This window comes from Euleptes europaea, chromosome 4, assembly GCF_029931775.1.
Source record: "Euleptes europaea isolate rEulEur1 chromosome 4, rEulEur1.hap1, whole genome shotgun sequence".
NCBI lineage: Eukaryota > Metazoa > Chordata > Lepidosauria > Squamata > Sphaerodactylidae > Euleptes > Euleptes europaea.
Window position 1 is genome coordinate 39,280,298 of NC_079315.1, and position 16,333 is coordinate 39,296,630.

Here is a 16,333-nt window from a genome sequence, read left to right on the forward strand (position 1 = left end):
CCACTAGCAAATTGTTATTAGCTGAGCGTAATTCCCTCTAGGGGACGTACCAGGAGAGAAGGCCCCACAGATGATGACACACTAGACCGCTATATGGACAGAGATGTCATCAGCAAGCCAGCTGTGCTAAAACCTGTATGTCCTAAACTACTGATCTTCAGGAATATGGATCAAGAAAGTCAGGTTAATAGGGGGACAAAACAAAAACAATATTTAACAGATTTGCAAAACAGCAGCGTGAAAAGCGGGAAAGATCCCTGAATGGAATAATGAAGCTAAGTGTAAATTTTATTTCTTTTTTACATGGACCAGGTCTCTTTCAGAAAGAAAGAGGTACTTCTCCAAAATCTTAACATGCCACAAGCCCATCAATATAAAAATGGCATAAGTCATGATTTACGTGACTTTACAAACAAAAATAGGTTCTTTAAAGACATTTTTTTTAAATCTTTGTTCTTTTCCTGTTGTCTTCTTTTATATGCGCCTACTGGCCCGTTTCACTTGTGGCAGGTGCCAGATTGATAGACAAAAGCCAAGAATAGGCACTGCACACACAACAGCAGCCTCAGATTCCTGTCACTGTCCTGCCAGTGCATATGAACCCTACGTGCTATATTTCCAACTCAGAGGGAAAGAGCTGCAACTTTCTAGCACATGAATTTATAAATGGAGGGATTTTAATTACACATTGACTCAGAGAATCAGCACAGAGTTAATAATACCGCCTATCATCAGAATCCATACAAAGTGTTATGGGGTGTGTGTGGCCAGGTTGCCTAGACAAGCTATTTAAAAGATCATGATGCCAGGAGGGAGGAAATGGAACAGGGTGAGGTGGGAGGAGGCAGCTAAGGGAGACCTGATAGCAAATTTGGATTAGCCTTTCTATAAATTACAAAAAGGCCATGAAATACAGCTTGTTGCTCAATTATGGTGTGTGTGTGTGTATATATATATATATTTAAGATGAAAACATTAACATTAAATATATATTTTTATTTAGCAGTACTATGAGAGACCAACATTTTATGTTTGGGAGTTAAGTAGCATGCAGTTAAAACACTGGCACAACTGACATATGGGACCTTACTTGGGCCACCTTCATATACTTTTGTCCCACTGGAGCAGGTTCAATCTAAATTCTTGAGAGCAGCCCTCCATTTACCTCATTGCTTATCAAATGCTACTGCTAGACTGGAGGCAGGACTGGTGAGGGTGGAGACAAGGGTTTGTACTGCTTCCATTATTCTTTGGCTCAAATTAAATCTTATCCCTCAAGGACTGCTACCCCTGCTTCTACAGGATAAGTTCCAGTCAACATGGCTAAAGATGGTCCTTAATAAAATGGCCTGCCTGGGCCTTTCTCCACCTACCCTGTTAGCCATGGGCGTAGATCAAGCATCAAGTTTCTTGAAGCAAAGGGTGGAAGACATTGAACGCCAGACAGACCTTGGAAAATCACCATTTTTCCTAGTACCTGATAAATCAGGATACATGGTCTCACCTGCAGCTTATTTTTATCATCTTGAGTCTATTAATTATAGGAAGGCCTTTACCCTTGCCAGATGCCAGGCCCTACCATTGGCTGTTTTAAAAGGGAAATATAAGAAGATCCCTAGATCAGAGAGGTTAAGTCCGTGTGGAACAGGGGACACTGAAACCATCAAACATGCACTGATATGTTGCCCATTCTACCACGAAGTTAGATCAAAGCTTATTTTCCCCCTACTTGGTAAATTCCCTGATGAGTCAGTTGAGTTTTTGGCAAAGAAGCTCCTATTAGGAGAAGACGCTTAGCTTACTCTCCAAACTGCCAAGTTCTGCGCTGTTGCTATTAAAATACGGAGAGCTTTATTAGAGAATGATTGTTAGAATATTTTACAATTTTATCAATTTTAATGTGATAATTTTAACCAGGGGTTGCTTTTATTGACCTTACAGGTGTTGAGGATAAAACTAACAGGAGAATGATGCAAACTACTTTGCATCACCACTGAGCAGAAATGTAGAATATAAGTATCTAAATAAATAATTATTGAGCTATGAAGTGAAGGGAGGAGGAATGTGTGTGGTTTTCTAATTATTGAAAGGTTGGCTGATGGTACCTGAAGACAGAAAGGACAATTCTGCTTTGTTAAGTCAGCCCATCATGATTGGCTGATGAAGAATTCTGCTTTATTAAGTTAGCCCCATCCAGACTCAGATTATATGGCAGTCCCTGTAGCATTTTTTTTCCAAGTATCCTCAACCCACTAGAGAAATACACAAATTATTTTTCCAAATACAGGCTGTAATGCCTTAATTGAGAAAAAATGTCAAATAAAATTTCAGAATGGCTGCTTGTGTGTGTGCCTCCCAACATGTGCATCAGGTTCCCAACATACAAGTATTAGACGAGAAACACAGACATCCCCATGGTATATTTTTCATGCTTTTCCTCACTCCTTCCCATCCCCAAAAGATGCAGTGTGAGATGCAATCCTCAACCAAAATGCAAGATGAGATGTATTTGTAAAAGATATTTCAAATGATGTATTTACCTAGAATTGAAGGGAAACCTCGTTTGCTACAGAAAATAGAACCACTAAGATATGGTAATAAAAACAAGGCCCATATTGATCACTAGCAAACAATTTCACTCCATCCCCTATCCTATGCACAATTTTGTTGGAGCAAAGTCTCATATATTACAATGGAACACTGTTCTTAAGTAAGATTGGGCTGTTTGATTTCCCCCTCATGCAAAAAAGAACAATGAAGAATATCAGTGCACAATTCTGTCATGATGTTAAGGAAAAGGCAGAAAACATGGCAACTGCCAAAGGGTAATCTGGAAAATGCTTCTTTAGGAAGTTGCACATTAAAAGTTGCCTACTGACCAGGTTAGGTTAAAGGAAACAGCTTGGGACTAAAGGGGATGGGGGTTGTGAGAGAAAAAATGTTCTTAGAAATATCCGAATAAGCAAAACCAGAAAAATTGATTTTCTTGTGGATTTTTTAAAACTTTATGCCAGAGACCATTTTAAGGTGTTGAGGTAGGAGGAACTGTGGTACATATGGACAAAGGAGGCAAGCAAGAAATAGCATGATGTAAATCTCTCAAAATATATCAGCTAAAGTGGAAAACAACAGTGAATGGCCTTTTTCAATTTCAATTCGATTTATTACGGTCATTTGACCAGCATTATAAAAATACAAGAATGAATATCGTCAGCCTTACTAAGAAGGTCAAGACAAATTTGAAAAACAAACCTTAAGAACATTATCAAAAAGGAGTATGACCATTATTGAAATAAATAAATTAGAATTAAAAAGTTACAGCTGTAATTTCCGAACCCTACATATCAACATGCAGTATCTAGCGACCTTGATCGAGACCTGGGGATTATTGCCTGCTAACAAGTGATCCACTTTAGTTTTGTCCGTTTCTCCAGAGGTTTTTTTTTCTAGCAAAGGGTTAATCATTTTAATTCTAGCCTCCCTGTAGAAGATACACCATAGGAGCATATGATAGATCGTTTCCACCTCATGGAGCAGGCATGGGCACTTTCTTTCTATAAAAGGGATCTTCTTAAATTTGCCTCAGTGAATGGCCTGAGAACCCTGACAGTGTAGGGAACAGACTTCAAAGTCCCTCACATTTTCCAGGAATTCCACAAGTCCCAAAGCTCAGCTAGTAAATGTGTGTGTGTGTGTGTGTGTGGGAGAAACAAAGACTGTAGGTATTCTCCTGTTCCCGCACATGGGCTTCTACTCACATAATAAAATTTTCTACATTGTTAACGTATCATGTATAATATTTTTTACTTTGATTCAAGTTTATGGAATCTGAGTTTGATTATGTCACAACCCCTTGATTGCATTGACTTACACTGTGTAGTCCATCTCGAGACTCATTGAGAAAAGTGGACTATAACTAAAGTAAATACACAAACAACATTTGGACTTGAAGGTTTTTTATGCTGTAAACAGGTACATTTTGTATTGCTTCTTAGGGAGTCAATGAGGCTTCCTGTAAGTGTCATGTCTGAATCAAAATGGCGTTCAGAATGCCCGGTTCTTTCTGCACGTCTTTTAAGGGACCTGCACATGCAATTGTGTGCCCTAGATTCTTCTGGTTTCAGCAGCACTTGATATAATTGCAAGTTGGCAAAAGCATCTTCTTTCTTATATAAATATTAAATATGAATTTATTTGTGAAAGCCACAGACCAGTATTAAGCTAAAAGAAAAAAAATCCTTAAAAAGAAGTCAAGCCTCAGAAAACGTCAGGGATGGGATGACATGTTACCCTACTGTCAAGTTTGCCGAAAGTATGGCTACATATTACCCTTGCTGTATGAAAAGGAACCAGACTCCAACTGTTGAGAACTCAGAAGGTAACTGACAGCTCATCTCCCAAAGCAGCTGAGAAACAAGGGAGATTAGCTGTGTGAGATTAGAGATGAAAGCTCACTGGACAACAATGCCTCTTGCCCTCTCAACGGGGGTGGTTTAAGGCAAACATCTCCAGCTTTCCTAGGCTATCAACTGAAGGGTCCCTCCCAACAGATTCCTTAGCAGTCGGAGCCTGCTTTTCATGTGATGAGTAACCTGCAGGCAAAGCGTTCATAACTCAGTGAATTGGACAACACAGGCCTAAAGGTCCCCAGGCAGCCAACCCTATTAGTCAGATAGTGGTAAGCCTAAACAGATAATAATTATAGTTCTGAGAACCTCTACCCAAAGTGTTATACCTTTCCAGGTCAAAACCAAAAACTTATTTATTTAGAAAATATATAGGCCACATCTCAAGAGACTAGCTTGAGACAGCTCATAATAAAGCAAACTAATACAATAAAATCATTAAAAGAGAATAATAAGTAACTGCCACCATAAAAACCAGCCATTAAAAAAACCCGAGACATCAAACAACCACTGAGCACTTTAAGATATATTCACAAATCAGGCCTCATACCAGAAGCAGATCATAAAACAGCTCTCTCTCCTTAGTTAAAATCCTGGGTAAAGAGAAATAGATTGGCCTGGCAGCTAAAGGAGAGTAAGGTAGAATGCCAGGTGAGCTTTAGTGGAGCGAATAGTCCAAAGGAAAGGTATCACCAATGAAAAAACCCTGTGCCTGATGTCTGTAGGTGAGGGACACAGAGCACAGGGTTTGAGGAGATGATCTTAACTGGTGGGCTGGACAGTTATTGATCTGCAATAAAATGAGATTAAAGACATTGGAGGAAAACATTTAAAATAACTGGATTCAAAGCTGGGAAAAAGGAGAGGGAACAGAGTTCAAAACATTTTCCTGTTCAAAGTACATCACAAAAAACCAAAGAACCCATTGCAAGCTCCTTACTACACATCCCCCATTCTCACTGCTGAGTGGTACAAAGATAACGATGACCCGCTACAAAGAGTAAGAGAGGCCAAGTAGGGTAACTTATCAGTAGATGTTAATAGATGGCTACTGTTCACCAGTAGCAGCAGTTTGTAGATCCCAGCCCAAGTTTCAGAAAAATAATTAGTACTTACTTTGGGGGATAGCAGCAATATCTCTGGGTTATATGCCAGTTTACTTTAGCACTTAGCAATGTACATAGGAATTAAGGACTCTACTTATAATCTCGATTTTAACAGTATTCTTCCCTGTCCGTATGTTGCTGCTGCTGTTAAATTAGCCTTATGTATACACTCTTTTACTGCCAATATAAGCCTGTTCCTACAATGGAAGATCTTAAGAGTAAACTCTCTTGTCTTTCTCCATTATTGTGGCATTGCTCTCTCACTGTTATATATATAAAAAAAGCCAAAAGCATCGTATGCATTAATATTTTAGACTAGCAGTTACCTTTCTGGCCTGATTTTCCAGACTGCTCACAAGAAAACAACTACCAAATATAATATTTATTTTTATCTATTTCATAAAAGAATCCACATCCTAGTTTCCGTGAACTCTGATATGTTACTTAAAATACAATCCACCAAACAAAAGAAAAGGTTTGAATAACAATACTTTGTATACGTGCACACACAAAGCAACAACAAAGAAAATGATTAATCTGATCTGCAGAAAAGGTAACAGTGAGCGTCTGATCTGGTTGTATTGTTTTCAGGACATGCAGATATACACATCAACCATACCCAAAAACATAGCTTTCCCTCTAATGCAGGGGTGGTGTCACTCATTTGTTCCGAGGGCCGGATATGACATAAATGTCACATGGTCGGGCCGGACAACGTGTACAAAATAAACAAATACCATAAAATATAATGCCGGGTACCAGAGATACAAAGTTCATAGAAAACACAGTCAATTAATGATATTGTTTTTGTTATTGTTTTAAGCATGTTTGCATTTTAAGTAAGAAAAAAAGTAAAAATAATATCATAAATAGGCTTTGCCAGTGTCTTCTATATAGTTTGTATCTCTGGTCCCTGGCATTAAATTTGATCTACACTGGGGGGGCTAGGGAGCATGCAAGTCTGGACGGGGAGGGGGGGTGGCTGCCTGGAAACAGATTTTCCCCAGGGAACAGAATTTGTACTCTGGGACTGGAATGACATGTCGCAGAATGGAATGACAGCCCCTAGGAGTAGCAGAAGCATTCTGAGGCTGTCATTCCATTCCCAAACACTTCTACTCCCAGAGGCTGTCATTCCACTCTGCATCTTGTCATTCCAGTCCCAGAGCACTGAGCCTATTCCCAGGGGCTGTCATTCCACTCTGCGACCTGCCATTCCAGTCCTAGAGCACAGATTCTATTGCTAGGGACCATCATTCCACTCTGGGGGCTCTCATTCCAGTCCCAGAGTAGTCTATTTGGGCCCAGAGACTTAATGGAAAATCTATTCCACCTTAATCTTTGCAACTCTTTTTGTGCTGTAATGTATTTCAATGGAGTCCATGCAAGTCAATTGGCATTTCTGGATCCCATTATCTCCAATGGGCCTTCAAGACTCTCCCATTGTTTCCAGTGGGCAATCCTGTGATTCCTTTTAGTACATCCCCTTGTTTGTTTTAGGAATTGTGTGGAGAATTAACATTTGGGAAGTTCTTCCTGCCTATGGAGCAGCAGTGCAAGATTGCTGAGGCTTGAGGATAGGAGATCAGTGTCTTGCTCACTTAGTCCTGACCCTCAGCAATTGCCCTAGAGCTCCAGCTGCTGAGGTTTTACAGTTGGTGAGCAGGAAGCTGCTTATCTTGCTCCATAATTTGAGCAGTGCTATAAGCACTTGTTCCCGTGGTAATCCCACAAACAACATCCACAGACGAGGAGTCCAAAAGAGAGTTGATTTATTAGAAAACCTGCAGGTATACAGAGATAACAAGTAAATTGGCACGAATGGGAACTGGTAGCATAGTACAGGGCCTATATGGGAAAGCATTAGTCACAACGAGTCATGGCAACCCCCCTCCTAACGAGGAGCCGTTCCCACGGGAGATAGCGCTGGAACAGGAATTCAACAGTTAGCAGGCTCGGCCTACGAGTGCAATGTAGGGAGGGAAATACACATTAAACATGTATTTCTGTGTCACCACCCTAATTTCAGATGCTGTTAGGGTCTTCCACAGTTTTCTCCTTTCCTTTCTCCAGGATGCTCAGGTTGGCCTACATGAGTCTTCTTTTTCCCCATTTTATCCTCACAACAACCCTGTGAGATTGGTGAGGCTGAGAGGGCTCAGGGTCATCCAGTAAGTTTCATAGAGAATGAAATTGGAGTTTGTCCTAGAGCTTCTTAGGAACAGAGTAGCTGAGGCAGAGAGGCAACATGACCTAAATAAGATTCTGAATCCTCTCTTTAGAAAGGATCTGCTTATCAGGAGTAGGACCATGTTATATCTGTCCAATATTACAAATCCTGAATATTGCAGAGCCTTTATGCTTCTTCGGCATAACGCCCTACATTCAAAGTTCATAGATGGGATATATAATAAACGCCCATTGGAAGTGCATAGATGCATATGCAAACAGGATGCTCTTGAAACCACTGAACATTTGCTATTTGAGTGTAAATTATATGATCATATCCACACAGGTCCATTGATTCTATTATTAGTGGACTGCCCCAGATCTCTGAGAAAACAATGTCTAGCGCTCTTCCTATCGGACACAATAGTTAACTTATCTGCTAGCATGGCCAGATTTGCTTAGTTAGCAATGAAAATAAGGCAAAGATGGCTTAAGTAGCAGAGCAAATTGAGAATGTATAGTCTGTGTACTGTATTTATCTATATACTTAACATATGTTCTTTCTGATAGACTTATTTTACCAAGTTTTTGCTATTATTAAGCATTTCAATTTTATTTATATACTGCTTTCGTTCTACTTGATATTAATTAGCTATGTACCTCTGCATTTCCCCCCATGTTTAAGCATTTAAATTTTAATTGTATTTTGTACTTGTTTTACTCTATATTATTCAGTTATGTAAATTCAATTCTCTAATGGTCTATGACTGCAAGTAAAATGATGATGAGTCTGTCCTAGTCAGACACTTTTAATAGTAACTCATACTGGTTCTGACCCCTTTGCAGCTTGGGGTCTTTTGCTAGAGCAGGTTCCCTCCCATCTTAATGAGTCCTTCTCCTGGATTCTTTTGCCTTCAGAGAACTGGGTTTCTGCTTCTCCCCCTCCCCCACAAAAATACTAATTGTCTAATTAGTTTAGCTCTGCCTGTAGAGCAAGTGGGGACTTCCTTCCAAAAAATCTTGTTTTGCATTTGCTTGGGGGGTATGTGTTATTTGTTGTTATTTGTGTGTGTTATTTGTTGATGTATGGTAACTAAGCCCAAAAACAATTAAAACAGGAAGGACTCTGCGTGGTAAGTACAAGTTCTCCACTTTCTGCATATCTGGGGGAAGAGAGAGACATAAACACAGCACAGTCCAAACCTCCACTTTCCAGGGAAGGCAAACTCACTCCTCATACAATTGGGCCCCAACCCCAACAGTAGAAAGGGTGGCTTACATACAGCGTCCAAATCGGCGTTGAGGTGGTGGAAAACCACGGTGCCAAAGACAAAGCCCGGCAGCAGGTGCTCTTGCCTTCCATGTCTAGCATGGTGCGAAAATCAAACCCACCCCAGCAAGGCAAGCCAGGCGCTTGAGTGCTGGCCAGAAGGCAGTACAGCAACAGCCGCCCCTGCCCCCAAAGACCCAGCGAGCAACATCTAATGGCCAGATGGAGCAAAGCAGCAGCAGCTGCCCATGAAGGTGAAAGGGGCTAAGAAACTCATAGATTCCTGAGTAATATTCTTCAGAAAGAAGATATTTGTTTATCTCTGCCTTGGCTAGCTCAAGGGCCAGATCCGGCCCGCAGGCCTGATGTTTGACACCCCTGCTCTAATGGATTGTCCCATGGTCCAAATTTTTATCCTATGCTCAGTTTTGAGAATGTCACAGTGACAAAGGGAACAGAAGCAAGCAGCTCTGGTTTGGGAACTTCGATGTTACTGATGTTTCCTCACATGGTTTGGAGGAGGGCAATTAAAAAGATGTGATTGCTGTCTGGTAACAAAAATCATGTGAGAAAATGTGCAACTGCTTCACGTCTGTGAATTAGTCCTCTGAGATTAGTGAACACACCTATTCTTATATCTTGATATGTATGACCTTGTTATCAAATGAAAAAAAAAGTCATTTCTTTTTTAAAAACCTTAGCAAAGGCTTAATTCAAGGTAGCATTAAAAGGATGTTCCTTATAGATGAACATTGCCATCTGTTCATATTCAAATATTTGAGCGATTCCAATTATAGAATTTCAGAAATCAAAAATTACAATATTTTGATAGCATATTTAATATTAATATCAGACTAGGCATAAAACACAGCCAGCAGAGTAAAGCCAAAAAAGTAACTTCCCCATTTCCACTCTCCTCCCCTGGCTGCCGCCCACTAAGCCCCCTCAAATTCTACTCCTTGGGATTTAAGAGAGTACAGTGGGGATCTGTAGAGATATAGTAGAATTGAAAAAACTGTCACCCCTCCCACATCAACAGAAGTGCTATTGTATTGGTGGAAGTGCCATCACACCAGCAGAACAATACCTTTAGGTCCAACTCATTATGGATAAGACAATAGTCATTTTTATTGTTTTATGTACTTTGTTTATACCCCAGCTTTCTCCCCAATGGGGACCCAAAGCAGCTTAAATCATTCTCCTCTCCTCTATTTTATTGTTACAAGTACCCTGTGAGGTAGGTTCGTCAGAGAGTGTGTGACTAGCCCAAGGTCATGGAGCCAGCTTCCATAGCAAGAAGGGGATTTGAACCTGGGTCTCTCATTCTAAATATAAGCCACACTGGTTCTCTTTTAACTTCATTCTCGAAAGAAAAGAATATTCTAAAACACAATTCCTAAGATAGCAAATATGATGAGGGAGAACTGAGTATGTTACTTACATTCTGAAGAGTGCTTTCCACTGATTTCATATGAGTAGCAATTAATTCTTTTTCTCTGTTAAAAGGAAGGTAGAAGGTGTGTTTAAAATCATCACACAAATTATTAGAATGAGCATTACTAAATGCCCTGAGATTTGTCATCTTTGAATCACCTCAGTGCAAACATAAAATAGATAGCTTAGATAAACTATAAAGAGACTGCCACAGGCAGCATTCCACCCTCTTGACTGAAGGTCAAGCATATGGTATTTTTGTTGTAAATAGCTGATTAATACTGGTGGATATTAGCTCCATCTAGGATGCCATGCTGGACAATGTGACATAGGTGTCGAGCCATTACGGTACTTGTTAACGAAATGCTGTGCCTTTTTTTCAGAATACTTTGGATGCGGCAGAGGATAGTTTTGATCAGGCACCTACAGGAACCAGAAATGCTGGAAGCAGAAAATGTAAATGTGACATTACTCCATGAACAAACACCTTATGCATGCAAAAATGCCAAACTGGCAAAAGAAAAAAGTCAGTGAGGAACCCTTAATTATCTCAACAAAGCTCAGAGTGAGTAAGACAGCCATGTGGCAGTCATGGAGGTATGTTCATTCTCTCCAGCTCCTCTGAACATTGTGTCACTCCAAGCACAGTTCACCTATCACCTCCTCCCATGATGTTATCAGACAGCTAAAAGACAACTTTAACTTTTAATTCAAATCAAATCAAATCAGACCTTTATTGGCATAAAAACTTTTAATTAACAATGCAAACTTTTTCTTTATTTACATTTTTAAAATTACAGTACAATTAAATATTCTCCCTTTTAATATCCAAATACATATCCCAAAGAAGCTGTAGTCGGGGCAGCATCCAAGTCAGCTTTGTAAAAGTTTAAGATGTATGTACTATCATCCTCTCCTATGGCAAACTTTTCAATTTTGTGACACATCTGAAGAAAAGTGATTGTGTAAACTGCTGTAGATATTATCAATGACTTCATAAAAGATTTTCCTGTAGAAATCCCTAGGAAATTGAAACTGGTGAGGATCACACCCGGCATCAACACATCATGCAGGCTTTCTGCACGTAGGAACAGTAGGACTCTCTCAATCTAAGTATTTTGCTGTCATGACTGTCTGTGACCAGAACTGTTCAAAGTTGTTCTGCAGTTGCTTTGCACTGTCCTTTGCAGAAGCAAGAAGAAGCTCTGCTTGATGGAACTGTAGATTACCTTTTTGAAGAGCTGTGTTTAATGTGTCCAAACAACCAAACATAAGCAGCAGTAACTGTAGCATGAAGTAGCAAATCTTAACAAGCTTTGTGCATATGCATCTGCTTTTGCCCAAGGATCTCCTCTCTCCTCAGAAGATTCCATGCTGGCCATAATTAGACAAGGAATAAGAGAATAAAACTGCGGCTATCATACTGCCTTTCTACAAATCTATGGTGAGACCACACCTAGAATACAGTGTATACTTCTGGTCACCACACCTAAAAAAGGATATTGAAGAGCTGGAGAAGGTGCAAAAAAAGCAACCAAAATGATCAGGGGACTAGAGCAACTGCCCTATGAGGAGTGGTTAAAATGCTGAGGGCTGTTTAGCTTGAAAAGAAGATGGTTAAGGGGAGACATGATAGAGGTATATAAAATTATGCATGGTATGGAGAGATAATGACAGAATGCAAGGTCACCTGCTGAAGCTGAAGGGTCAGAGATTCAAAACAGATAAAAGGAAGTATTTCTTCACACAACACATAGTTAAATTGTGGAACTCCCTGCCCCAGGATGTGGTGATGGCTGCCAGCTTGGAAGGCTTTAAGAGGGGAGTGGACATGTTCATGGAGAACAGGGCTATCCATGGCTACTAGTCAAAATGAATACCAGTCATTTTGGTACCAGAGGAGCATACGTATTAAATTAGGTGCTGTGGAACACAGGAAGGATGCGACTGCAGTCGCCTTATCTGTAGGCTTCCTAGAGGCATCTGGCTGGCCACTGTGTGAACAGACTGCTGGACTTGATGGGCCTTGGTCTCATCCAGCATGGCTTTTCTTATGTTCTTTTCTTATAATACATGCTCAAAGAACTGAACCCTATAATTTGAAGTCACTGACAGTAAAGAAGCTGCTTTCACAGTCCACCTAGTGGGGCAAGTGTCTCAGATTTATGTTCTCTGCCTGCTGAAAGTGTTTAAACAAAGCAAGACGTTTTGGTGAGCCTGTACTCCACTAAGATGTCCAGCAACATTCGATGCTCCATCATAGCATTGGCCATCACATCTGTCAAGAGAAAGATCAAAGTGACTGAGTACATCTTTCAAAATAGAAAAGACAGTTTTAACAGTGGTGGATTCAGTTTCATAAAATCCAAAAAAGAATTCCTCCACAAACATATCCTCTGTAGGAATGCAGAAGCAAAATGAAACCTGTTCTTGTGTGGTGATATCTGTGGACTCATCAACAATTACATCATAATAAACAGCTGCTTTAATCTCAGTGGTTTACGTAGAACATTGAGAGCCATGATCTCAAGCATTTCATTCTCAATGATAGGTGAATTCCATTTGTAGTTTGTACGATTCAACCATGATTTCAGCTGTGGCACGTAGCAGCAAGAGCTGTTCCTCGTCATGGCTGCAATGCCCTGACAGGCAAGGTACCTTACTGATGCTAAAACTATCAGCAGTGCCTTTCTAGCATTTCACATTTGCTTTTGCTGGCCTTCTGAAAACTTGCTCTGCTTTAACAGAGGCTATAGCTTGGGCAGCTGCATGGTGCAAGTTAGAATTCTGATGGGTCTGAAATCTAAACCGTGCCTTCTTCCAGTTTGTCTCTTGATGTGTTAGGAAGAGGAACATTCATGTCATTTGCTGCTAAGCAACAGATGTCACAATAAGCTTTTTCCATTGCCACATCATGAGAAAGCCATTCATAGGTTCTTTTAGAAGTATCTTGGTATTGTTGCCCTGGCTTTTGCTTCACATTAGAAGCTCTCTTCTCTGAAGAGGGCAGTGTCACAATCCAGAATTGTTTGTAGGTCACTAATAATACGTTGGACTGGCTTGAGTTGTGAGCTGTACGTGACCACCAGAGGTTTTCTATTGTCATTTTCTTTGGTTTGTCTTGTAGCAAGCTGTGCCTGGGTATCTTTCTGGCCTTTCCAATAATGTTTTTTACCATATCAGCAGGATATTGTAGTTGCAAAAATGCTCACTGTAGCTCCTTCAAGTATCTCTGTCTCAGGGATTGGAGAAGATGCGACTATAGCATAGGGCTTGGCTACAATGGACTGTTTGATATGGTTGAGGTGGTACCTGGAGGCATGTAGATATGTTTGCTGATCAGTTGGTTTCCAGTATAATGTGGTGCCTGTGTGTCCTTTGTGTATCTGTACTGTGGTGTCCAGGAAGCTCATTTTTTGTTCAGAGAAAGTCATAGTTAGATTGATTGTGGGGTGGAAGTTGTCGAAAGCCTAGTGAAATCTTTTGAAAGCTTCTTTGCCATGAATCCAGACAAAGAAAATGTCATCAATTAATCTCAAGTAAAGAAGAGGTGCCAATGGGTAGAAGTTCAGAAAATGCTGTTCTAGACCCACCAGGAAAATATTGGCATACTGTGAAGCCATGTGGGTGCCCACGGCTGTGCCACTGATTTGAAGATATAACTCCTCACCAAACCTGCATTACTGTGGGTGAGAACAAACCTGCAGTGGTAAGATCCTTTGTTTGATCCATAAGAACAGGTCTTTTAAGGCAATGTATAAATTTTTAATAAACACACAAATACATACTAGCAAACAGGAACAAAGCCCCAAAGAATCATGGAAATTGTAATATGATACATCAGGAAGATACGACTGTGCTTCAGCTGCCATTGTAACTGAGCCCTTCATGTGGGCACTGGTTGCTTGGGGGGGAGCTCGAGCCCTCAGCCCCCCCATAGTTTACACCTGTGGTTCGAAGGAACTTAATATGGATACAGGGTATACTGCTACACTGGCAAACTCTCTAAAATGGCAGATATAATCTGTACAATGTCCTGTACTCCACTATCACTACATTACAATTTTCATCCTACCCATTCACCAAGAGCACTCTATGTCACTCTATGTCATTCTCCTAGTCGTCCACATTATCCTCATCACAGACCTAAGATGTAAGATAGGCTGAGAGAAAGCAATCAGTCCAAGGCCATCCAGTGAGTGTAACTGAACAGTGTGAGATTAAAACCTGTTTCTCCCCAGCCTTAGAATGATACTCAAAGAACAGTCTCTAAGAACTCTTACTTGGTACCCTTAGGCCAGTCACTACGGCCCCCAGCCCACATTACAGGGCTTCTTTGGAGATAAACTGGGGGTAAGAGGGTGTGGTGAAGAGAGGTAAGCTGCAGTACTGCAGTCCAAGCTCTGCTCATGACCTGAGTTCGATCCTGACGGACGTTGGTTTCAGGTAGCCGGCTCAAGGTTGACTCAGCCTTCTATCCTTCTGAGGTCGGTCAAATGAGTACCCAGCTTGCTGGGGGTAAAGGGAAGATGACTGGGGAAGGCCCTGGCAAACCACCCCATAAACAAAGTCTGCCTAGAAAACGTCGGGATGTGATGTCACCCCATGGGTCAGGAATGACCCGGTGCTTGCACAGGAGACCTTTACCTTTTTAGAGGGTGTATGACTGCATGTATGGTTCCATGAGATACTTGGAGGAAGAAGCAGGAGAAAATGCAATAAACAGACTGCACTTATCCCTTGCCAGCATCAGCATCCTCTGGTTCTCTGTCAACTGGTGCTGACTGCTGTTATTTGCTTATATATCCTCCTATGTTATGCTTCTGCTTATGAGTATAAGGCAGTGATGACTTCACCCCACCAGGCACTACATCTTAAAAATCCTCTTCTGCCTTCCTGCCCCATGTACATTGAGTCATAAAGGCATTAGGGTGTCTGATCAAGAGATCTATTCCTTGAGGAGGGGTGAATAGGCTGTTTTATCTGAACAAAAGCAAGTGTCGGTGTTTGCTTTGTTCTGTGTAAAAGGTTTTGTGAACACATCTCTTGTGTATATATGTTATTCTGCAACAGGGTGGAAGAGTTGGGGGGTTTTGCCACCAAGATTGGTGTGGGAAGGATGTTTTGAGTGTGTGTTAGTGCATAATCTAAGTAAACGAACATCAGAAACCTCTTGCTGCTGCAAGAATATGCAATGTTGACTCTTTTTTGTTGTTGCTCCTTATGACATCTTGAGTACTGGTTCCACAGATGACCATGCTTGTGCATCGTTGTTGTGATTGATAGGTGCAAATGCTGTGTGCACTTTGCTTCCCAGCTCTTGAAGATTTGGTACACCGATTGTCATATGCTCTCTGGTCCAGCATCTGCTTTCTATCATACCCTTTGCTCTTTCGCTAGAACAGCTGCATACTACTAGTTAAGGTGGGGGGGGGGATGGCTCAATCACAGTACAGTAGGAACATAAATTTGTGTTACAACAGCCCCTTTCCTAAATGACTGAAATGGTCCATTAGTATGTTGAACTAAGTTTTGTTCTTCAAGAGGATCTTGCAGTAAATTTCAAAGAAAGGCAGCTGTACTTTTGTTTTCCAGGGCTGCATTATCCAGGCCTAAAACCCTTTGCATGAAAGTAAGAATTGATCTTTTGTCTGTTTCAAGTGATCTCCCCAAGGCCCCAGTGCTCACTTTGCTGCCATGCGGAGGGCACTCTCTGCATCGCGGATGCTCTCTTCCAGTCGACGCTTGTCCTGCTCCAGCTGGGTAAGATGTCTATTGAGCTGACGCAGAGATTGATCTTTTCTTCTCAGCTCCATCTTTGCCTCGGAGAGACTCTGAGAGCAGACAGAAAACAGAGTTACTTGTCAGCCCTGATAATTAACTTCAATTTATGCCATAGGCTATTAAACAAAGAGGAGTGCAGACGGACTGTGAAATAGATTGAGGCT

At 40.9% G+C, this 16,333-nt stretch overlaps 1 protein-coding gene across 1 annotated transcript in view; it reads right to left on the minus strand.

Moving 5' to 3' along the window:
- The window catches only part of CCDC171 (coiled-coil domain containing 171), a 160,352-nt gene that overhangs the window by 8,872 nt on the left and 135,147 nt on the right, over nucleotides 1-16,333 (minus strand). The window contains exons 19-20 of the mRNA XM_056847984.1: nucleotides 16,074-16,219; nucleotides 10,393-10,447 (exon numbers count right to left, since the gene is read on the minus strand). Coding sequence (XP_056703962.1) covers nucleotides 10,393-10,447; nucleotides 16,074-16,219 — 201 coding nt within the window. The remainder of the gene's footprint in view (nucleotides 1-10,392; nucleotides 10,448-16,073; nucleotides 16,220-16,333) is intronic.